Genomic DNA, 25,450 nt, shown 5'->3' on the forward strand with positions numbered 1-25,450 from the left:
ATTGTAAACCACATTGTAGGGTATTATTTAAATTGCTTGATAAAATACTTAATCATAAACTATAGAGAAAAGTGATATATTTTAGTCAGCTCTTTTGCTGCTGTGACTAAAAGATCTGATAAGAACAATTATAAAAAAGGAAAAGTTTATTTAGGGGCTCATAGCTTCAAAGATCTCAACTATAGATCACCAACTCCATTCCTAGTGGCTCAAGGTGAGGCAGAACATCATGACAGAAGTGTGTGGTGGAGGAAAATGGCTCACATTATGATCAGAGAGCAGAGAGAGGGACTCCACTTTCAGATACAAAATATATACCACAAAGCACACCTGCAGCCACACCCTTCCCACCTTCAGTTACACTGGGTTAATTCCATCAGGGGATTCATGGATTAGGTTAAAGCTCTCACAGTGCAATCATTTCTCCTCTTGAGCTTCTTGCATTGTCTCATACATGAGCTTTTGTGAGACACCACATCCAAACCATAACATTACATAAAACCAATTTATTTAAAAGTTTTAAATATATACACTATGTATACAAAAACAATAGAAAAATGAAATAGAACAGTATACTAATATTTTGTCTAGGCTCATAAAAGTGAATTTTATTTCTTTTATGTTTTCACATTACCAATAGTTTATTTTTAATAATTTTATAATTAGAAAATAATATGTATCATATTTAAAGTATTGCAGATATTTAAGTGCATACATTTAATTATTTAAATACTATTAATACAAAATAAAACTTTTACATTTTTTTCATAAATATCATTAAAGTTTGCTCTACTCTTCCCTTGGCAGGTATGGGATGGTACCAGGACACCATTCCCATCTTGGAGAGTTTTAATACAAGACCTTGTTCTTGAAGGTGATTTAACTCATATTCATCGGCTACAGAATCTGACAATAGACATTTTAGTCTATGATAACCATGTTCGAGTGGCAAAATCCCTGAAGGTAATGTTGAGTGTCATAAAATTTTTGCTACTTTATGTTTGTTATTTATTGTATTTTGATGATTTTGGTTCACATAAATGTTGGTGATAAAAGATTACATTTATAGGTGATAGGTGAAGTCTAGAAATTAGCTTCAAATTTATGTTTTTCTTGAATTTTTAATTTATAAAATATGTACCTAAAGTCACCTAAATAAATTAGAATATATAATAGATTATTTTTTAAATTAATCTTTCCTGATATCTTGTATCCATCCATACACAATTTACTGTGTAAATAGTAAGGAAAACTTTGTCAAGTGACAAAGGATTTGTAAAGTATTGTTAATAAATTTTAAGCTTGTTAATTGATTTGGTATTCTAGATGGCAACTTTGTACTTACTGGTTTAAGAAAGTGGTAAATCCTCTCCAATGTAATGATTTAGTTGTGTTTTATGTACTGTAAAGTTTATAGAGTTTGTTTACTGTTTTGAGGAATTTGCTTATAGTTTTTAGTGAAAAATGCACTGTTTAGATATGGCAGTTCCTATTAAATTAGAAACACAAATTCATGGAATATTTTTCTTCATTTTGTTGTATTTTATTTGAAAGTATCCTTTGTAACAAATAATGATACCATGATTTATAATAATAACATTTGCTAAGTACTTCATATGAATCCGTTACTAACCTATGCTGTAAGTGCTGTCACCATCTCATTTTATAAATGAGACAGTGAGGTTTTCAGAGGTTAAGTGAACTTTCCAAAATTCTACAGCTATTTGATTATGCCAGTGATTGAATCCACAAAGTCTGTTTCCTGAAGTAATCCTTTAAACATTAAAGGGAAATGTTCTTATTGCAGATGTCTTTCTGCCTATTTATGGAAGTTAAAAGGAAATAGTAAAAGTGCAGATATGCATTTCAATGCTCAGTTTCCTTTTGTAAAAATGTAAAATCCATGGAGAAGAAAACACTTCCACTCTCACATTGTGTTTCAAATGAGCTCACCCAACTCAAACAATAAAATTGGGTTAAAATTAGGGCTTTGGATATAATAAATGCACTTTCTGGTTCTTTAGAAATGTCTGTGTTTATGTGTGTGTACCCGACATATTATTGTTGAAGATATACTTTGGGTATTTTTTTTCTGTGAAAGATACTGTCTGTACTACTATCTTTTCAAATGAAAAATTATGATAAATCCACTTCTGTGGTTATTTTTAGTACAAAAGGAGTTCTTTTATGAATAAAAAGGATTTACATTTTAGAATCACCTCAGTTCCTCATCATGCATATCTACTGATTATTGTAATTCCATTTTGTTTCCCTCTGCACTTTTGTGAATTTTATTTCCTTACTTCTTCTACTTTTTTGTCTAAGTCCTGAACAGTACTTATTATAGTACTTTCCATATTGTAAGGATGAAATGATATCTGTTGGTTAATGAGTAGATGAGTGAAAGGATGCTGTGAATTTTTTCCAGATTTTTTTCTTTTTAACTTCTTGCCCACTAGATGGTGATATGAGCACATATTCTAATTAAGAAAATAGGTGGCATGTTGTTTCTCTCAAAAGACTTCATAGTTATATTTTTTGTATGCAGGACAATTTAAAAATGAAAATAATTGTCTCTGTGTTTAAGTATTACCTTTAAACTATTATATAATATGCTTTTGTACTTGATATCTTAATTTCTGGCAACTTCTGTAAACATTCACATTTATGTATGAAATCTTTAATCACATGGCAGATATAAGTGAATATCAGTGTTTCAAGCAACGGTTTAAGTTTGCATTTTAATATCAAAACGCTTGGAGCAAATTCAAAATTTGTTGTACAGAGACAGGAAAGATGTGTATTTTTTTAAATAAAGGAGTAGTTAATGCAAAGTAAAGCTTGATGTAACCAAATTTTATTAAACAATACATTTTACAACGTAAATTACCTTTTAACTCATTTCATCTTTTTTTCTGAATCTTGCTGTTTAAGGAAGTTATGTCATTCCCAGAACATTTTACACACATGAAGACAAATTGAGATTCTGTCTTATCTTGACAGTTTTGAAAATAACTATAAAACATATAATGTCATAATTATGTTTTGGCCTTTAGCAACCCCTTAATTAACTGTAGCTTGACTATTTTGAGACATATACAGGGGATTAAAAGTATTAAGCCTAAAGATAAATTCTTGATGATTTGTGGAAAATATGTTTTGATTTTTTTAAAATTTATTTAGTTGTAGATGAACACACAGTATCTTTATTTAATTTTTATGTGGTGCTGAGGATTGAACCCAGTGCCTCACACATTCGAGGCAAGCACTTTACCACTGAGTTACAGCCTCAGCCCATAGTTTGATTATTTCTAAAGGAATAGTGGTTTCTTTTTTTTTTAACTCCACATTTTTATTGGTGCATCATAGTAATATATAATAGTGGGATTTGTTGTTATACATTAGTTCATGCACACAATATAGCAATATAACTTGGCCAGTATTCCTTCTCAACACATCCCCCCTCCCTCTGCAGTCCCACTGCCTGGTTGCTTTCTCCTCTTCTACTGATCTCCCTTTGCTTTTCATGTGCTCGTGCCCCACACACTGTTCTTTTGCTTTTTCTTAGCTTCTACATATGAATCAGCCTAGATATCCAACAACATATGAATAGATAAAGAAAATGTTATATATATACACAATGGAGTTTTCTTTAACCATAAAGAAAAGGGAAATTATGTCATTTGGAGGAAAATGGTTAGAACTTGAGGTGATTATGTTAAGAGATAGTGGTTTCTTAGTAGTCATATTTGCTTTGCTTTTTCCAGTGTTTCTTTATTGAAATAGTATATAATTTAAAAATTATAATAATTTTTAAAGTATATTTTATATTTTTTAAAATTTTTTCACTTGTGTTTTTGGAACCTTACTGCATTAGTGATAAGACAAAACAACATTTTTTTTTATACTAGAGCATTGGGCATATTTCATGATATATTTAGTCAGGTTTTAAAAGGTACAATGCTGCCTCCAGAAGGAATTTCTGATAATAACCATTTGTCATTTTTATAGTCTGTTGGTATATGAATTCTATTCTGGCCTTTAAATTTTGTTTAATAATGAAATACAATACTAGAAAAGATAAACACCCATGAGCTCACCAGATAAACTTATTTCAAATTGTTTTGTCATGTTTACTTTAGATACTTTTAGAATCAAACTCTATACATTGACTTTTTTTTGTATCCTGCTTAATCCTTTAAAAAAATATATTTTTACTGTATGTACACTTTTAATAGGACAGAGCCCCTTCTTCATCTTAAAAATTTACTTGACTATTCTATTTCCCGTAAATTTTTAATTAGCTTTTCAAATTCTATGAAAGACACTGAGGATTTTGCTTGAGATTACATTGACTTTAAAGAGTAATATGGAGGAAATCATGTTTATAATATCAGAGCTTTTTGTTTGTGAACATAGAATCTTTCTCCATATATTTAGACCTTCTTTGAAATTCTTCATAGATTATAGAAATGTACTGTACTAGTATATTTGATGTATAGTTATATTTATATACATATATAATCACAAAATAATGAATATTCAAAAAGAATGAGATAAATAGAAACTTATTTTCTTCCACTATTGCACTTTGGAGACCATGTGGGAAATGAGTTTTATCATCTTTGGGTGAGTGTGTGTATGTGTGTGTGTGTGTTTTCCTGATGTTCATCATCCTATTCCCCAGTCATGATGTGTAAGAAGTCAGAGGAGAAAAGACTAGATACCTTACTCCCTCCTTACAAATCAGTTACTGGATGGGACAAAAGACCCTTGGGAATGAAGGAGTATGTCTGGGAATGTAGATTTACTACTTTTCTTTCTTTCCCCTATCCCCTTCCATCATAGCAAAAGTGTGAGGAAGAGAAATGTAATTAAGAAAAGTTAGGTTGGGGTTGTGGCTCAGCAGTAGAGTGTTCACCTGGCACATGCAAGGCCCTGGGTTTGATCCTCAGCACCACATGAAAATAAATAAAATAAAGATATTGTGTCCAACCAACAACTAAAAAATAAATATTAAAAAGGAAAGTTACAGTCACTAGTGGAAGATGATTTGCTCTTTGTCTTTATTTTTTGTATTCTCCCTTATATGGCTTTTCTGTTCTATTTTACATCCCCACTTTTAGGCTGAATTTGTAGGAAAAAAAAAAAGAAAAACAGACCAAAAAAAAAAAGAGGAAGATAGCCTTATAGTCATCTAGTAATCACTAGTGCTACTTTTATGCAAATTAATTAAATTCCTAGCTTATAACTGTAAATTTTCATGAAAGTAAATTATGATTCAGGTTATGTTGCTTCTTCTTTTAAGTAGATGTCGATATCTTGATATCTTTGATTGGCATTCTATATCTCTCTCATTGAGGTCTTTATTGAAAAAAAAATCAGGTTCTCTGTAATTGAAATACTTTTCAGACTAAGTTTAGCAAAACATCTAAGATTAACCATAGATTAGTTGATTCAAAACTCGTTAATCCTATATTTGAACTCATAGATCAGTCCTGTGATTTTATTTCGCAGTACTGTTGTGGAAATAAATGCTTTATTATAAAAATTTCCTTTTCATAAAAATTGAGGGATAGTGTAATATTTATTATTTTGGTATAGTTATACTTTTTGTTTTTTCTACTTTGGTCACCCATGAGAGTATTTAGTGATCATATTTTTTAAACTAATTAAAGCAAGTCATTTTGAGAAATGTTTATCAAATAAAGGTCTTGGATTTCATTTAGATAATAAATTTCTTTGCTATAATTTATTGATGCCATCACTGGAAGAGACTGGAGGAATTCCTAGAGAGGAGGACCACAAATGTTGACTAATGTTAGAGAAATTAATTTAAGACATGTCAGTTAGATTCACAGATAGTGTTTTTATTAGGGAAACAAAGATACATTCAAGGGAGAATATGGGCAATCTCAAAAACTAGAGAGGCACCACTTGGTCTGGGGTGTTAACATTTATTGAGGGACAGTAAGTATGGATTAGACTACAGGTGGAAGCAGGGCAGAATTACACAATTTCAAGCCGGTTTTTGTACTACTTGTATATTACCCTTGTATTACATGACTTTTTGCAGGCAAGGGCATGCCCCAAGGGTGCAGGCTGGGTTGCCCATGAGTAGTTTTGTTTTGAATTCCAACAGTTTGCGGGTGCTTCTTTTTCTCTTGAGACTGAATATATCTTTCTCTGTTTTCCCACATTCCTAGCTTAATGTTAAGACAGTATGTTCTTTCACATTCAGTATGTCTGAAATGGGACTGTCTTACAATTGAATGTGTGGTTTGGATATAGAATCCATGGAGCTGATGTTCAGCCACACTGGTATAGCACACTTACTCTTATTTTCTGGTTAGGCAGTGGTCCTTTTTGTTGTGGCTGGTCATTGCCTCACACTGGATCTAACATTTTTAAATGTAAGAAATTGATTTTTTCCTCTCTTTCTAAATCATAAATAATCTGTTTTTAGGTTGGAAGCTTTCTTAGGATCTATAGCCTCCATACCAAACTACAATCAGTGAATTCGCACAGCCAGGCATCATTGTTAAGCCTAGAGTTTCATCTCCATGGAGGTACTAGTTATGGTCGAGGAATCAGGGTCTTGCCAGAAAGTAACTCAGATGTGGACCAACTGAAAAAGTAAGCATTTTATACACCCGTTTAGAAAATGTACATAAGGTATTCATTAAACTAATTTCAAAGGTAATATTGTTCCTGGTGGGTCTCATCAGGTTTGATCCTCATGGCCTTCTATGATATTCTCCACGTTTTTAAATAGATGAGCCAAATGATACAACCTCAAGTGATTATAAGTTCAAATAGCCAGTTAGTAACAGAGCCATCATGATAGTCTAAGTTTCTAGTAGTTCAAGTCTGCTTTTTTACACTCATGCTCTTCTTATACCATTTGTTATACTAAGTATAGCAATAAACAGTGGCAAGTAGATTTTAGCCAAAGTTTGGAAACTTTATTATATAACTAAAATTTCTAAAATATTTAATCCTGCTGTGGGGAGAGGAGAAGAAAAAACTTTCTAAAGGGCTTAAGATTAAATAGGTAACAGAAGTGTTTTAGTATATGAATTTTTAAAACTTTTAACAAAAGTGTCTTTAACCTTTGGATATGCTCAGAAAGTAAATAGTATATTAATTTAATTCCTATATATGCAATTCTTTTTCTTGAGCTATTCTTAGTGGCTACTGTGTACAAAAATATTTTTAGCAGTATTTTAGACAGAACAAAAAAAATAACTTTTATGTATCTCCAGAGATAGAAAACACTTTGAACAGTAACTTGATAAGTAATATTTAAATTTTAATGTATTTCAGTGAATTTGTCATTAAAATTAAAATCTATTTAACTAATTTTATGTCACTTTTATTTATATTGCAATATATAACAACATAGCATTTCATTATTTCATTTCTTGAATCTACAGTGAGATTGTTCTGACTCCGAATGTCTATTAAATTGCCAGAATATTTTTGTTTATAGTATTTTATTGCCTTTCTGTTCCACTTTTATCTTTCTAACCTTGGGTTTTTAATTATGAGGGCTTTGGAACCCTCAGATAATCTAATGGAAGCTGTAGACTATTTACTGAGAATACACAGAAAATTGTATAAGTAATTACAGTGGAATCCTGGATTTTTGTGGTTGGAGCTAAACTTGCTGTTTTGACTTTGTGTTATCAAATTTGAAATTATATTCTTTCCATTTTAGAGCTTTAGAATCTGCAGATTTGACAGCTACTCAGCGTTCAGATATTATCTTTCAATCAGAACATGAGGACAGCTTTCCAGCCCTTTCAAGTAAGGACAGTTTTTAACTTTGCAGTTTAGTTCCTGATAAATAAAATTGCTACATCAGTATAATTATTTTCTTTAATATTTCACTATTTCTATCTTTTGTTTTATTTATATGTGTGTATAAATATATATATATAATATATATATATTTATGTATATATTTATATATATATAAAAATATAATAGAACACCCTAAACATTCATCTGTATCCTATGCAAAGTTAAGTATGGTTCTTCCTAAATTTATAATTACATTTCCAAATTAGAGTGATAGTGACTGCTTGATTTATGATGTATATATATATATAAAATGTGTGTATTCATTAAAAATTCTGTATTATTTTCTAGGCAACTACTTTTACTTCTCAGTTTCTAAAATGAACAAAGGATGATTGTGCTGCTTTATTGATTGTGCTGCTTTATATCAAAAAGCCCTATAATTTTTTGCTCATATACATCTTAGATGTATACATAGTTTTCATAATCTAATTATAAGATGCTATCAAATTATTATATTTTTGTATGTTTTTATTTTTGTCTACCTGAATAGATGCCTGTTCAAGTCTGAACTTTAAAACTGTTCAGCGTGCAACATTTCTTCTCCTTTTCCACTTTGGCTTAATATCTGGTTGTACATTCTGACCTGTAGAATGTACATCAGGTTTTTAGTCTGATATTTTTTAATAGTTTAACTCCTCTCCTGCTATAATCCAGAAAAAAAAAATGTTTTATGGGTGTTTACTCTCTGGCTATACCACTAGTAGTCTAAAATTAGCATGCATTTCTAAAAGACACTTAGTAAATGCCTGTGTCCATTATTTTTTTAATCCTGACAACTGCCTGTAAGATGTATTATTTTCGCTCTTTTACAGAAAGGAAACTGAGGCTTTGAGTAATAGGCATCATGTAATTTGTTCACAGATACTTACTTATTTACTGATGATAAAGCAAATAAAGTTCAAATATAGGGTATATTTGACGTTCTGTTTTTAAATTTATTTCTCATTCTGTCTTAAAACTCTTCCCATTTCTGTCACCTCAATAATGGCATTTTAGCCTGATATATAACTATTCACACTACCATTTAAAGACCATTTTTTACAATTGACACCATTTAGATATAGTGTAATTTGTAGTTATACTTTCTTGCAATCTCTTTTCTCCTTTTAAAAGTGTTTTATTGTTTTTAAATTACACAGTAATATTCAAAATATCAAATTGAATACTTGTCTGTATGCCTATATCCACCTCTATGCCTTTCTCCCTGAAATAAGGTTAATAGTTTAATGTGATTCCTTCAATACCTTCATATGTCTAAAGACATACCTAACATAAAGAAATAAAACTTCCCTCTTTCTTAAGTTATTACCAATATGGAATCATGTTATAATAGTTGCTTTTTTAACAGTATATTTTAAACCTCTTTCTGCACTGATTCATATAGCTTAAATTCATTATTTTAGTAATCACATAGTATTGTATTATACAGGCATAACCATATTTAGTTAGCCATTCTCCATTTGGTAGACATTTAGGTTGTCAACAAGTGCTTTGTAATTGCATGTAATGTTTGAATAAATATTAAACACATTTACTTTTATGCTTTTACTTCTCTTAAAAAAAAACAACAACTCCTACAAGTGGAGTTGATATATTAAAGGGTAGACATATGTTTTATGTTAATAGATACTACAAACTTTCTTACAGAAAAGGTCATCAGAATTTGTACCTGAATAACGGCATAGGATAATGTCCTTTCCTCCACGACCTCACAGTTCTGGAGGTTAAACAATGTGTATAATTTCTTGACAATTTGGTAGGTAAAAGGAAATGTCTTACTTAATTTTTGTGAGCATTTGGAAATCTCAATATAATTAAAAGCTCTTTTTATTTATTTTTTTCTTTCAATTTTCTGTCCTTACTCTATGTGATTTTCTTTTGGATTCTTTTACCTTTTTTATCAATTGACGGTAGACCATATATATATTTTGCCATATTTTCTCATTCATCTGCTTTTATGGTTTCTGCATTGTTTACACTTCATATTGGAATGGTAGATGTAAATAAATAAATTAGATTCGTTGAAATTGTACCACATCACTTTGAGATATCTGTCCGAGTTCTCTTGTGTTTTGGTGTTAGTCATTAGTGATGCTGAAGAAGAAAGGCTAGTAATGCATGTGTTGTATATGATGCTCCATAAAATAAATAATATACTGCTATATGTAATAGAATGGAAAATAAAGCAATTGTAAAATATACTTGTCTTAAATTCCTCATTTTATAAATTAAATAGTGTTTTACAAATTATTGGTTTGATTTCTACTTTTGCTTATTAAAGTAATATCCTGTTTAATGCCGTTTAATTTAATTTGTCATTGTATTACATTTAATAAACTTACTGATTTATCCACTTCTTCATTTTCATGGTGTATTTTTTTGATATATTAAGAATTTTTAAAACATACAACAAGGTTAAAACAATTATAGAGAGAATATTATATACTCAGTACCTAGATTCTCTGATTCATATTTTATTTTATTTGTTCTGTTACATATTGGTCTCTCTCCATTCCTCCTTTCATTTATTAGTCTCTATTTTTTGGTTCATTTTAAAGTAAGTTTCAGATATCAAGCCTTCTAAACAGTTAAGTATGAATATGTGTCATTAACATTCAATAATTGTTTAAGATTATCTTTAAGATAAATTTACATTCATTGAAATGACAACCAATTATTTCATGTACTACTACATGAGTTTTACCTGATATATAAACATGAATAATTCACATTCTGCATACTTTTCTGTTTTAGAGCTTCAAATAAGTGGAATCATGAGTTATCTATTCTCTTACACAAAGTATGTTTCTGAGATTTATCTGCACTATTGCATATATCTGTAATTTATTCTTTTCTTAACACTTTGTGGTATAGTGTAAGGTAGACATTTTACTTTTAAGTAGGAATTTCTGGTTTTTATAGCAATGTTTATTTCCTTTTTCCTGTTTAGATTACTTCAGTGTCTTTGTCAGAAGTCAAATGGATGTAAATATAGATTTATTTCTGTTTTCTGTTCTTTACATGTTAATATAGTGTGAAGGATGCATCCATTGTTCCCGTATGAATTTTCAATTGTTCCAAAGCTATTTCTGCTTATCCTGTGAATTATTATGCTGTCTTTGTCAAAAATCACCACTGTAAATGTGGCTTTGTTTATAAATTATATATTTAATTAATTTAATTTGTCAGTCTTTATGCCAGTACTATGTTGACTTGAGTACTATAATTTTATAGTAAGTCTTAAAGTCATTTACTATAAATCCTTCAGTGTTTTTCTTTTTCAAGATTTTCTTCACTATTCTAGATCCTTTGCATTTCCACTTAAGTAGTAGAATCTGATTAGCAATTTCTGTAATAATGCCTATGCAATTTTGATTAGAATTGTATTTAATCTGCAAAATATTTGGAGGGAAATTGATATCTTAACGTTGTCAAGCCTAGCAAATCATGACGATAACTTATGTCAACATTTATTTAGGTATTCTTCAATTTCTCTCAATAATCTTTTATAGTTTTCAGTGCCATAGTAATTTGTAATTCTTCTTTTTTTTCTTTTCTTCTTCCTGTAGGCTCTGGATCAGTATCACTATATGAAGTAGAAAGATGCCAACAGCTGTCTGCTACAAGTAAGATCAACTATCGTTTTTGAGATAAGGAACAATACTACAGTAATGAGCATATTAAAGTTTGCTCTTATACTTAATTAACTTTTATTCCTCTACCTCATCCTATACAGCATAAAATGTAACCCATGCAGAACCTGTCTCTGATTGGATATATATTTTAAATCATGTGTCTCTTACTATTTATAAAAAATATCATTGTACAATTTAACAGTATATCAGGGTTTATTTTTAGTTTGAGGATACAGAATATATTATATGACATTAATTTTAATCACACTATGTCTCATAGTGTTAGATAAGGAACTTCTTAAAACATGCCACAGAACTTATTAAACACAGTTTAATTAAATGTTATATACTATTATAAAGATATGAGTTTCTCATATGAGAGAAAGGGGATACAAAATATGGAATGAGAGAACGCTTAATAAAACTTGGTGTTGTATTGGAACCAAAGATGCCATGTAATCATGGCATAATTTTATATGTAGCTATAGAAATGATGACAGTGGTGTGTGTGTGTATCCATATATTTACATGTATACGTATTCATATAAAAGTACATGTATGTGTATTACCAGTATCAACCTATATGCACATATGCCCACCTGTATCCATGAAAGGGCACAGAGGCAAGGGTATTCCACTAACAATAGGTATAAGCAGTCTACAGATTTTGGTTTAAAAATATGCAAGGGCTTCTTAGAGAAATAGCAGATCCGGGGCTAGGACAAGGGAATTAGATAAATTTGAAATATTTAGAGTACCAGAAAACAAGGAAATTCTCAAATAAATGTTTGGACATGTCAAATCTAGGACAATTTGAACATCAAAATATATATTAGTGATGGATTAGAACTCACTGTATGAGCCCATGTTGATAACAAACAACAGTAAATAAATGGGGTTGAATAGAAATCTCTTTCTTATGGAGAAATGACTACTACATATGACTACTAATAAATATAAAAAAAACAATTAAATTAGAAAAAAATCCATCATTTTGCGATGATATTAGTAATAATTGATTTAATTGTGAATCAGCGGCTCCTAAGCTGTTAGGTCCTAAATATTTGATGAAGCATAGCATATTTGCTTTTTCTTAGGTACCTCTTTACCAATTATGAGGGGGCAAAATAGTAAATTTATAGCAGACTAATCACCTAAACCAAATGAAAAAAGTTATATTTCCAATAATGGAAACAACGGTATTATATGTCCTTTGATGGATGCACTGAGCAGCACACATTATCACAGATATTGTCTTTGCCAAAAATGTGTAACTTGTATTTGAACCTGAGAGTAAAACAAGAAACACCCAAATTAATGTTTATTCTACAAAGTAAGTGGCCTGAACTTCTCAAATAAATGTCAAAAAATAAAAACAGGATTGGACTCTGAACCAAATAATAAAATGCTGAAAAGAACTTTTTGGAAATAGTTAGAAAAATTTGAATAATATCTATTAAATTAATGTTAAATGTTTTGATGTTGAAAATTGCACTGTAACTATGTCATTGAAAGATCTTGTTCTTGTGAAATACACACTAAAGTATTTGGGGGAAGGAGGCATGATATCTAAAAATTATTCTCAATTATTTCATTAATAAAAATACATATGCAGAGAGATAAAGGCAGACTGACAAGGTTAAATGTGTCAAAAGCTTGGGAAAGGGAATATAGGGGGTTTTTGTATTACTTTTGCAATTTTCTTTAAGTTTGAAAGTTTTAAATAAAAAGTTAAAAACTTTGTCTCACAGTGTTAATTGAAGCAAGTGCCAATTTTAAACTAAACTGATTGCATCTACTTTGGCCTTTTGCTTTTTAAAGCAAAACTATTCCACTGTAAACTCTTGGCCTCTTACCTCCTTGAAGGCAAATTTATTCAGTGAGACTTTAGTTGGATTAAAGCTGGATATAGGAAGTAATGCTCCTAGCCATTTGAGTGTCAAACTGTGTGCATCCATTCTATTTTCTAAAATAGAAAAGTATTAACTAATTTTGCAGGCAGAGTAAGGGTTGCTTTCTTACACTGAGGGTCACCAGCAATTTTCTACTCATCTCTGTATAAACTGACCACTGCGGTCCCAGACCTTTCCACCTTCAGCTGAGGAAACCCATTTTACCAGGCTAAGCCTCTATTGCTTTTGTCTGACTTTTTTTTCCAATCTAATTCTTCTATTTCTCATCTTCCTTCTTCCCTCCTTTTCCTCTCTTCACCTTCCTCATTCATTTCCTTCCCACCTGACTCCTTTTCCTTCTTGTACTTTACCACCACCATGACAATTTGGTATTCCTTAATGTCCCTTGTCACTCTTGGAATTGTTTATTATAAATGAAAGTTCTGGAAAGAGTCTCTTATCTTAATTATCAGGGAGAAGAACTTGTCTGGCAAATAATATTGAGCAAATATGTTTTGTTATATTCTGTTGAACAATGTCAAACACAACTTAGCTGTTACCTGATAGAGTTGTTGCAGATATCAGTATTATAGTGAATATTTTAAAATGTTTCACAGGTAACATACTTATTTTCTTGATGAAATAAACTTTACTGTTTTCCTTAAGTTAGCCAAGAAATCACTTTTAGTCTCATATAAAAATACTTAGTGTACACTTACTAGACAAATTATTTCATGAGTGAAGTATTTGGCATTTACTCAGCATATTTGTTGGATACCTATTGTGTGCCTTCCTGGCCTTCCTGCTGGGCATTTGCCACCAAGGTTCTGGTCTCACTCTCCTCCCCCAACTCCTGCCCAATTTTCAATAGTAACGTTATCTGCATGACAATGCTGCCTAAATCCTATGGGTATGCATCCAGGAATAATATGACTTTTGCTTTCTTGGAACTGACAGTTAACAATGTGTAAGTTAATTAGGTTTTATAGTGTATATTTGGTTCTGGGGGATGTCATGAATACACTTAAGGCTCTTGTAAGCTATTCTGATTTAATATAAAAATTCTGTACAGTTCTTACAGATCATCAGTATTTGGAGAAAACACCATTATGTGCCATTTTGAAACAAAAAGCTCCTCAGCAATATCGAATCCGAGCAAAACTGAGATCCTATAAGCCCAGAAAACTTTTTCAGTCTGTCAAACTTCATTGTCCTAAATGTTATTCACTGTAAGTATTCCAAAATAAAGTTATCATGTTATTTGTATATAAGCATTACACATACATATTTTTAAGTCCTGCTAATGATCAATTGTGATTTCATTTATAGTATTTTGAAAGAATGATAATGTTTTTAAGGGAAATGTACAATCTCAGAGTAGATTCTTCCGATTCATTCTTTTTCCTTATATTTCCTTTCAGTTCGTTCTTAGTAATAATAAATAAAAATATGTGCCATTTTTAGATCTGAAATTCACCTTAGTTCTGATGAATGCCTATGAAAATAATAAATTAGAAATGCATTTCGGGAGAATTTCTCCTTTGTTACAAAATGTATATGTAAATATAAATCTGTTTTAACTGGAATTCTTGAAAAAAAATGTAGGTAATTGGTATTTTACTTAAGTGATACAGAATTCTTGTTAGAAATATTTCTGTCTAGTTAAGAACTATAATATAAAAAGCACAATTTAAATTTTGTGCAGAAATTAGTAAGTTCTCAGTTCCTTGATGTCTTTACTACAAACATTAATTATAAATAAGTAAGTAAACAAATGCAGATATGTATAGGACTGTTTTGTAATCTTGTTAATATGTACTCAGCTCAAGAGATATTTGGAAAGTTATTTTTTAAATTTTTGTTCATATTTTTAATGCAATTTACCTGTCGTCTAAATATATAAAATGATGTTAATGAAAAGTAGCTAATGGATGGATATGTACATTTGGATACCAAAAATCAAGCGTTCTCTGTAGTGTACTATGATGCACATTATATACATGACCATATATATTTGTGTTGCTATGTTATTTAGTAATTTCTGTGTACATTAATATACATATTTTCCCTCTAAAATCTAAGAATAATACTGTTTGGAGCAGTTTTTGATCATCAAATATCTTTAAATTACATGTGGGACCCATTAGACTTTGAATGGTAGTTGGGATTAAAATATATGTAAATATTTTACTTAATTCTTGAAATATTATCAAATTTTGGATCATTAAATTCTGTGTATAATCATGTTGCATGGAGCATGACGTTAAGTGTGTTCTTGTCTCTCAGATTCCAAGAATGAGATCCACAAAAAAAGTGGAGGGTAGAGTACCAAGATTTATCTAAGTCAGAAAAGGCTCCCACAGTACAGGAGCGGTCCTAAGGGAGGGTACTGCTGGCTATTTGTTGGGGGTTTTTAAAGACATGTGTGATGGCCCCTGGTAGGTGATTAGTGGAACCTATATAAATGAAGAATGGAGCAGTCAAGCTCTTTAAGCTCTGGTTGAATAAACCAATCCAAAGTGTATATGTTTGATCCCTTATTTACATAATTAAGAGGACAGGCTCAACCTTGGGATTTGGTCCTTTAAAGTTGAATAGAAAGTGCTTGGGATAAGAGTAGATTTTGTGGTTGGCTATTGATAAGGGTAGCTCAGGAAGGGCAATTACTGTTGAGGCTGGCAGAAGTAGTCACAGAATGTTCTCAAGGCCTAGTGTCTCCTTGTAGGATGGCCAGGTCTCTTCTCTCCCACCTCCTCAAAGGCCCTTATTCCTATCTGCCTGCAGGTAATCTACCTTTCTGTGTTAATCCTACAGCTCTTTAAAGCAAAGCCCCTATCTATAATCCCTTTTTAAACAAATGAGATAAAGTTGTACAGCTAATTGACAACAGAACCAGGACAGGCACATAGACCTTTTGATTCCAAAACATGCCATTTCTACACTATGATACTTTAACCATATGACTTAATTACTAATTATTAAAGGAAGTTTAAGATTGGTTAAAAGTATATGATCTATGAAAATGAGATTAACTGGATAAAGAGAAGGAAAGGGAGTTGCTGCATTTTTTTTTCTCCCACTGGTAATTTTCACATTCCTTACAGAGGAGAACAGATTGGTATAAAAAAAATAATTATAAGTAATCATAATTCAAAATTAGGCAGTGGTTAATGAAATGATGGTGTAGATCTGCTTAGCCACAAAATACCAGATATTTATTGAATAAAATTACTTGATTTGAACAGTGAATTATTTCTTAATTTAAGAAAAAATAGATTAATTGATCTGTATATAAAAATGGAATTTTAATTGGATGCTTTCTTAAAGTGGAATTTTTAAGATTAAAACAAAATTGCTTTAAAATACTTCATTGTCATTGATTTTAGGCAAGAAGTTCCACATGAGGGCAATTTGGATATAATTTTGCAAGATGCTGCAACTCAATCCCCAGATAACAAACTACAAAATACATCATTATATGATTCAGAGATCTGGACCACCAAAGACCAAGGAGGACGAAAAGTAGTTGTTCATTTTGTGAAAAATAATGGTATTCTTCCACTTTCAAATGAATGTCTGGTTTTGATAGAAGGTAAGATATTAAACTGTTGTTTTTTAGAATACTGCTTTTACAGGTTAATTACCGTTAAATGTATTTTACAGGCCACCTAATACATATAAATGAAAAATACTAGTAATTTAAGTCTCACAAAATTGAATGTTATATTAACTAGATTCAAATATATTATACACACACGTACACACACATTCATCTGAATTACATTTTGAAATTAGACATTAAACCTAAGTATTTATGTTCATCCATCTTGTTGAATTCTGGCATGTGATCTTGTCAGTTCCAAACTGATTATTTAGCTGAGTAATAATAGTGAGCTGATTGCTATTGTAGAGCTGCTGTTGTCTTGGCCTCTGGATGTCACTGTTGTTTCATAAAAATAGGATGAAAGTCTTGTATTGATGTCTAAATCAAGGAAGAGACCATTAAACAAGTAGGAATAACTTGACAAGTTTTAAAAGAAGGAAAATTCGGGCCTGAGTATACACCTAAGTGGTGGAATGCCTGCCTAGCTTTCATGAGGCCCTGCATTCAATCACCAGACCACCACCAAAAAAAAAAAAAAAATTAATAAAGTAAAAGAATAAATCTTTTATTATGTTTCCTTTTTCATTTTCTTTCCATTTCTGTCACATTTTATCTAATATTTTATGTATGTAATACAACTTTTCTCAAGACAAGTTTAAAGTTTCATTATTTTCCTTAAAACTTTTCTTCCTATATAATTTTCCATGATAACTAATTTGCATTGGAGAAATGCTTCCTTCTGTTTTATAATAATAATGATTGTACTATTTTTATTGCTGACATTTTTTATTCATAGGAGTAATGCTGCTTTTATATGATTTTATAAAGCATATCTATATAAATATTCCTGTTTATAAAAAATGGATATCATTTTCATGAACATAGCAATTTTCTAATGTAATTACACTGTGCCCAAAACGACTCTAATTGGTGTTTGTTATGTATCCATTTAACCATCACAAAAAAAGCCAAATCACCTTGTGATTTATGTTAATTTGTCTGTTTAAAAATTCATTTATTAGATTTTAATCTTACTAAAGACAGGATATATGTTTACCTCTATTTCTAATTTGCTGAGGTTTTTTGTCATTAATGAGTATTAGGTTTTGTTAAATGCTTTTTTTTACTGCATCTGTTGATGTTATATTTATTTTTCTACTTTAGCTTGTAGATGTGACAAGTAATATCAATTAATGTTTTTAATGTTGAACTACCTTTGCATACCTATAATATATCTCATTTATAGATGAATGGTTACTTGAATACATTTTTTAGATTCTATTTCCTGATACTTGTTGAGGGTTTTTATATCTGCCTTCATGAGAGATATTAGTTGGTAGTTTTCCTTTCTTGTAATGTCTTTTTCTGAATGAGACAGATACATTTTTTAAATGTTTGTGTAGAATTCACTATTGAAATTGGGCCTGATTCTTTTTTTTCCCCTCCTTAGGTTTAGCTATTGATTCAGTATTTCATAGATAAAGTTTTATTCAGATTATCTGTTTCTCCTTGTGTGAGTTTTGGGAAATTGTTCATCTAAGTTAATAAACTTGTGGGTATAGAGTTGGTAGTAATATTCCTATTCTTTCTTTTCAGATGTATTCCTTTTATTATTAATATGTAGTTTCAAAACTGAATAATTTTAAACTTACTCTGAAATGTAATTCATTTGCAACTCTAATGTTGAGTCATTTTATCATAATATTTATTGATATCTTGAGCATACTATATGCCATGCACTAAACTACATAGTTTAATATTTTATCTTTAGCTCATAACAATGTCTGTAAGCTATTTATTGTCCCTTTTTTAAACAGATGGGAAACCTGGGACTGAGAAGATAAAAAATAGCTTAAAATTAAAGAGCTAGTAAATGGGAGAAGAAAAACTCAAACCTATGTTCATAGTCCAAGATGAATCTTTGTAACCATTATAAATATGTGTCTTTCAGTAATAATGCCTATAGATATAAACCTTTCTAACACTGCTATTCATACATATAATTTTAAGCATCTTTTATTTGTACTCTTTCATTTATTCTGCATATGTTTATTCTGTGCTGGGAACTGACATCATGGGTGGTATTGTAGCATACAAGACAAAGTGTTTTCTTTTGTGAACTTTATGTAATAATTAATAAAAGTAGTCACATGTGACTCTAAGTACTTTATAAATATTAAATTATTCAATCTTTATAATGACTTTACAGTATAACGGTATTATAATTCTGTTTTTAAAATGAGGACACTAAATTCTGCTGGGCAAGGTAGTGCATGCCTATAATCCCAGGAGACTGAGGCAGGAGGATTGAGAGTTCAAAGCTGGTCTCAGCGATTTAGTGAGGCACTTGTCCTCAGTGAGACCCTGTCTCTAAATAAAATATTTAAAGAAGGGTTGGGGATGTGGCTCAGTAGTTAAGCATCCCCAGGTGATATCCCCAGTACTACCCCCGCACACCAAAAAAAAATAAAATAAAATCGGGGGAACTACCAAAGTAGCTCAACCAAGGTTATCAGACTCATGTCAGAGCCAATGTTGGGTAATCCAGTGAAAATGGCCGGGCAGAATGCTCACAGTGTTCTTTGGAATGTTGTTTTGCAGGGAACATTCATGGAAAAAGAGTTTATGAATGGTCGGTCGCTCATTGCAATTTTAAGCAAAGTAGGCAGGGTTAAGTGGGGCAATGTATAAGTATCTAAAAGATAGACTGTAGCTTTTGGCATATGAAGCTTTTAAATAGCTAGCTTCTTAGATTTGTTTGACCTGTCACAGAATTAGGGGAAGTATGATAATATTTCCAGGAAAAATGAATAAACACTGTATTTGAGTTCATATGACATAAACTACTCTACATAGGTATAGTTAAATTTAATATTGATCTGAAAGCTTAAAAGATATTTCAAAATGAAAGTACAGAATAGCTAGAAGATATAGAGGGTAGAGTAATTATATAGTTGATCAGGTTTAGAACTATAGACCTACACTATCCATTCAGTAGTCATTGAGCCACATTTGTCTACTGAGCATTTGAAACAAAAACACATTGAGATGGGCTGTAAGTATTAAATATTGTACAGCAGTTTTTGAAGATTTAATGTGAAAAAATGTAAAATAATTTATTAGTCTTTTTACTGACAATATGTTGAAAATATTTTGGATATGCTATATTAGATGAAATATATTAAAATTTCATCCTATTTTAATGCAAGTACTAGAAACTTTTAAATGAAGTTTGTGATATATTTCTGTCGGACATACTACTCTAGACAGAGATTATATGTGAAATCTGGTCAAGTCACTTATTTTTGTAAATAAAGTTTTATTAAATTATAATCATAAAAAAGATATTTCAAACTCAAAACTATATTTGTTTAGACATTAATAGCAATAAGAAATTTAGTAGTGAGAAACCTATAATACTTTGGTTCCCATCTTTGTTCTCTTGGTTATTTGAACCAAGGTGATCCTAGCATAAAGAGCAGTTTATTTAGATTTAAGATGATGGTTGAAATTTTACAAACTTTGTATTTTTAATCAAGTCTCAGCATTAAATTTTTTTGATTTTTAAATTTGGGGTACTAATGATTGAACCCAGGACATTTAACTACTGAGTCACATCCCCAGCCCTTTTTATTTTTAATTTTTATTTTGGGACAGGATCTTACTAAGTTGCTGAGGCTGACTTTGAACTCATGATCCTCCTGCCTCAGCCTCCTAAGCTGCTGAAATTATAGGCATGTGCCATGGCACTGACTAAGTCCCAACATATTTGTATAATTTTGTTATATATATAGGATTTTTATATAATGTTAATAGATAGGATTAATATTTTTTTACCATGAGTGATTAAATCTCTAAATTTATGACTTTATTTTTTTCTGTTAATCTCTTTAGTATATACTATAACTCATGTGTTACTTAATAAGTATTCCATTTTGCCTTCATTATATAAACCTGATATGGCTTATTTAATAAACCTGGATGGCTAATTTCTTCTTTTTTAATAGGAGGTATGCTTGGTGAAATATTTAAACTCTCAAACAAGTTTCACAGTGTAATTCCTGTGAGATCTGGCCCCGAAGACCTGGAACTCCTAGATCTTTCAGCACCATTTCTTATACAAGGAAAAGTGTTTTACTACGGGTATGTTTTCAACCCAGGGAATTTTTGGAATGAAAAACTATATTGTTAGTATTTTGTCCCATGCACTAGTATATGTTTAGCAGATACTTAGTACCAACTTATCTATACAGATGGTTCCCAACTTAAAATGGCTGGAGTGACACACACTCAGTAAATTTTGATTTTTCCCTGGACTAGTCATATGAGTACAGTACTCCCCTCACAGGGCTGGGCACTAGTAGCAAGCTGGAGTTCTCAGTCAGGGTAAACAACTAACACTCTGCAGCAGAACGTGTTGCTAAGCTATATGTTCTCTAGGTTAGATGTATTGAATGCATTTTCAATTTAAGGTATTTTCAACTTAAAATTGGTTTATTAAGATGTAACTCCAAAGTAGATCAAGGATTATCTATGCTAGATTTTTCTATTCTATTAAGCATTATATATTAAGCACACAGTGTTCAAAGTATAAGCCTACAACCTTTTTTTTTCCTCAGACAGATGCAAATACTTGTTTTCTTTCACAAGGATTTAGATAATAGCTACAGAGAAAATTTCAGTGCTGCAAACTTATAATTAAGTGATTGAATTCCAGAATTGCCAGGACATTAGATAAAAAATTTGATTACACTAAAAATTAAAAGATAAAAGAATGCATTATGATATATAAAGAGATATCTAGGTTTAGAAGGAAAGCATAGAGATAAAAATGCCACCTACTACTTGAAAAAACAATCACCATGCAAATGTCCTGCTTTGAGACCTTGGATTTTAGGATGGATGCATCTTATACTCTCTATTTCTCCTACTCCTAAATTTGTAGCAATTGTTAGTCATTATTAAAAATGGGTACATCTTGATTTCCATTGAAAAATTATTTACTACAGTTATCATGTTTCCCAGATTGAGAACTTGGAGTCACTAGTAGGCATCCCCCAGGTTCTATCCCCTATAAAATACACCAAAATGCTTCAGTCATAAAGTGGAACTAATTATTTGCACCACTGAATTAAATGCCTAGGTTAATATTGATTTTTACCTTGATGTGCCCAATATCTTTATATCTCTCACTAGATACATGACCTCAGAGTCATCTTCAAGATTTATCCACCAGTTAATTCAACAATCAAAACCTTTTATGTTCTGTGTGTTTCTTCTTGAATGAAATCACTAACATGGGATTTTCCATTTGTTTTGTTTTATGGGTGTGTGAGTCTGTGTTTGTGTGTTCACACACACCTCTTCTCTCTCTTGCCCTTTTTCTGACTTGACTTCCTTGTATAGGGTAATTGACTACTCTTAAACTTGGAAAGCAGATATTAGTTATGAACTCTAGAATGTCATTTGTTAATTTACCAGTATTCTATTTTATAAAAGTTATTTTAAGGATGTCAGCTTTTCTCACCACTTTCAGCATGAACCAATACAGAAATTTTGTTTACATGTTAAATTTTAAAGATATTTTTAGATTTTCTATTACTTGAATATCAGCAGCAAAAGCCAACATGTCTTTTAATTGATTTCCTTTTTATCTTTAATTATAAAATAACTTTAACTTACAAAAATATCAAAAAAAGTCACAACACTTATATACCCTCTACTTAGATTTAGCAGATATTAGCATTTTAGCATTTTTCAGACTTTACATTTAAGAATTGGTATTTTACAGAGAAGAAATATGTCCTTATAACAGACCCTTCTCTAACCCTTTTTTCTCACAGATAACTATTTTTCCAAAGTTGTGTCAGTCCTTCTCAGGCATGTTTTGATGCTTCTGTTGTAATATATGAACTTCTTAAGCAGTATATCTTATTATTTTTTGTGTTTTTTAAATGTGTGTAAACTGTTATATAGCATGCCTACTCATGTGCAGCATTTTTTAAATTCAATGTTTTTTTCAAGACTTATCCATGTAGATTGTATAGATTTAAGTTATTTTACTATCTGTACTCTTTCAACATCATAATTATTCATCTATTTCCTATTAATTGGTATATGCTATTTAATTTAAAGATGACAATACTAAATCATCTCCTGTTACACATTTTCTTTGTCATAAAATCATTTCAGTGATCATAACCAGCAGTTTTGATTTTTTAGTTTTTTTATATATTTTAGATATTTTTTAGACTTTTTATTTTTAGATATATACTGGGATACATACCAGGACATAATCTAAAATGAATTTACTACTATGGGTCCTTGCCAAAAGAGTTTGAAAGTGACTACTAAGTCATTTACCTAGAACTGGAATTACTGGGTCATAAGATAAGCATATTTTTTGCTTTTTGGGGAAGAAAACTGAATTGTTCAATGCTTTTAACAATTAATGGTCTCATCAATAGTATATAAAAATTTCAATTTCTATTATGTTCTCTCCATGCATTGGTGTAAATGTAACTTATAACTTTATTAGACTTCAAATGTTGTCTATGTATTTTCTTGTATTTTCTAGATGATTATTGGGTTTATACAACCCATATATTTATTGACTGTTTCAGTATTCTGTTTCATCAATTCCAAGTTCACATCTTTTGCCTGCTTTTCTATGTGATTACCACTCTCTTTTTAGTTTAAATTTGTGCATGTGCATGCAACTGCTTGTAAATATTCTTCTGTAGTAGAAATACTAATATTTTGTCAGTTACATACTTACGGTGCTATCTATATCTTTCTAATTTCATGATTTCCTTTGTTTTATGGAGTTTCAAAATGTTAATATAGTCATTTTTGCCAAAATGCTTTCCTAAGCCCATAAAAGTTTTTAAAAGCTTTCTTTATGTTGTCCGAACATGATCCTTTTTAAAAAAGATTTAAGCTAATGGTTCAGTGTGTCTCTTTAATGGTTCTACATCTTCTAAGTATTTATATTTTATTAATGAAATATTTCTAGAGAAGTATTCATTTCATTTTTTAAGCTTATTGACATACAATTGTTGATTATATTTTCAAATTCTTTTAAATATCTGCTTTGTCGTTGCATCTACTTAATATCGTTTGTATGTGTCTCCTTTTTTCCTTGAGTTTTCTTTGTCAAAACAGCCGACTTTTGTTCATGATCATGCTCTTTATATTGTACTACTGCTCTTTGTCTTCCTTTACTTCTTTAGGTCTCCTTAGTTTTTCAAACATTCTATATTTAATGCTTGCCTCAACTAATTAATTTTTAATATATTTTAACATTTATAATTATAAATTTCCTCCTGAGAATATAGCCATAGATTTATCTCAAGTTTTGATATGTAGTGTTATTCTTGTAACATACTTCTAAATGTCTCATAATTCCTGATTTCTTTTTTGACCAAGAAATTATTTAGCTGTGTTTATAATATTTCTTAAATTTGTATTTTAGTTGTTATATTATCATGTATATTTTAGTGAGATTGTTTTTTAGCTAAACATTTTGGAACATTTCATAATGTTTCTTTGGGATTTGTTCAGCTTTCTTTATCCTACAATGTGTATGCTTAGATTTGTACATATTCTGTCTGTTTTGTAAAAGAATGTACAGTCCTTAATAGTTGAATTAGAGTTTAATATGTCCATTAGATCAGGCTTATTAGTCATAATAAAAATTCTGTTTCTTTTATAATTTTATTGATTTAAACATTTTCTTATAAGATGTGTGTAAACATCCTCTGTGATTTTGAGTCTCTTTATTCTGTCACCATTTGCTATATATATTTTGAGGCTCTTTTCTGAGTTCATTTAGTTGAGTATTATTGGTCCTTACAAAAGGAAAATATTTCGAACCATATTTTTTTTTCCTTAAGGTTTGTTTTTGCTAATATTTTTCATTGTTTTCAACTTTTTTTAGTATCTAATTCTGTTTTCAAGTTTGTGTCATCCAGTTTTAATATGTCACTTATAAATTGTTTAGTTATCATTAGCAGATGAATTTAAATACATTTTAATTATTAGTATGTAGTATATATCTTTTCATTTTTAATATTTTCTACTTAGCACATTTTTAGTATATTTTTACTTTCTTTAAAAATGTTTTCAAGTCTTTTTGTTGAATTGATTTTCTTAAATGTTTCAAATTTTGTCGTTTTTCATCTTTTACTGATTTGGAATTAATGAGTTTTTTGACTTATTTCCTTAAATCTTTAATTAGTATACTTGCTTTATCAGTGTCACAATCTAATTAATATTTCAGTCTCCTATTTTAGACAATATTATTATTTCATTCAGCTGTCTTTTTAGTTAGTTAAGAATCATTTATGTATTTGATGATTAGGTGGTAAAATTTAATACAGTTACCTTGCTTGCCCCAAACTGAAAATAAAAGGAATCTTTTGAATTTGAATTTTTGTTTTTATTCAAAAATT

At 30.2% G+C, this 25,450-nt stretch overlaps 1 protein-coding gene across 2 annotated transcripts in view; it reads left to right on the top strand.

Annotated features, from left to right (window-relative positions):
• The window catches only part of Pot1 (protection of telomeres 1), a 102,721-nt gene that overhangs the window by 68,858 nt on the left and 8,413 nt on the right, over window positions 1-25,450 (top strand). For both annotated transcript variants that reach the window (XM_078040292.1, XM_078040291.1), the window contains 7 exons: window positions 808-963; window positions 6,467-6,636; window positions 7,721-7,809; window positions 11,436-11,492; window positions 14,466-14,622; window positions 16,780-16,985; window positions 21,005-21,140. In XM_078040292.1, coding sequence (XP_077896418.1) covers window positions 808-963; window positions 6,467-6,636; window positions 7,721-7,809; window positions 11,436-11,492; window positions 14,466-14,622; window positions 16,780-16,985; window positions 21,005-21,140 — 971 coding nt within the window. The remainder of the gene's footprint in view (window positions 1-807; window positions 964-6,466; window positions 6,637-7,720; window positions 7,810-11,435; window positions 11,493-14,465; window positions 14,623-16,779; window positions 16,986-21,004; window positions 21,141-25,450) is intronic.

Source organism: Ictidomys tridecemlineatus, chromosome 2, assembly GCF_052094955.1.
Source record: "Ictidomys tridecemlineatus isolate mIctTri1 chromosome 2, mIctTri1.hap1, whole genome shotgun sequence".
NCBI lineage: Eukaryota > Metazoa > Chordata > Mammalia > Rodentia > Sciuridae > Ictidomys > Ictidomys tridecemlineatus.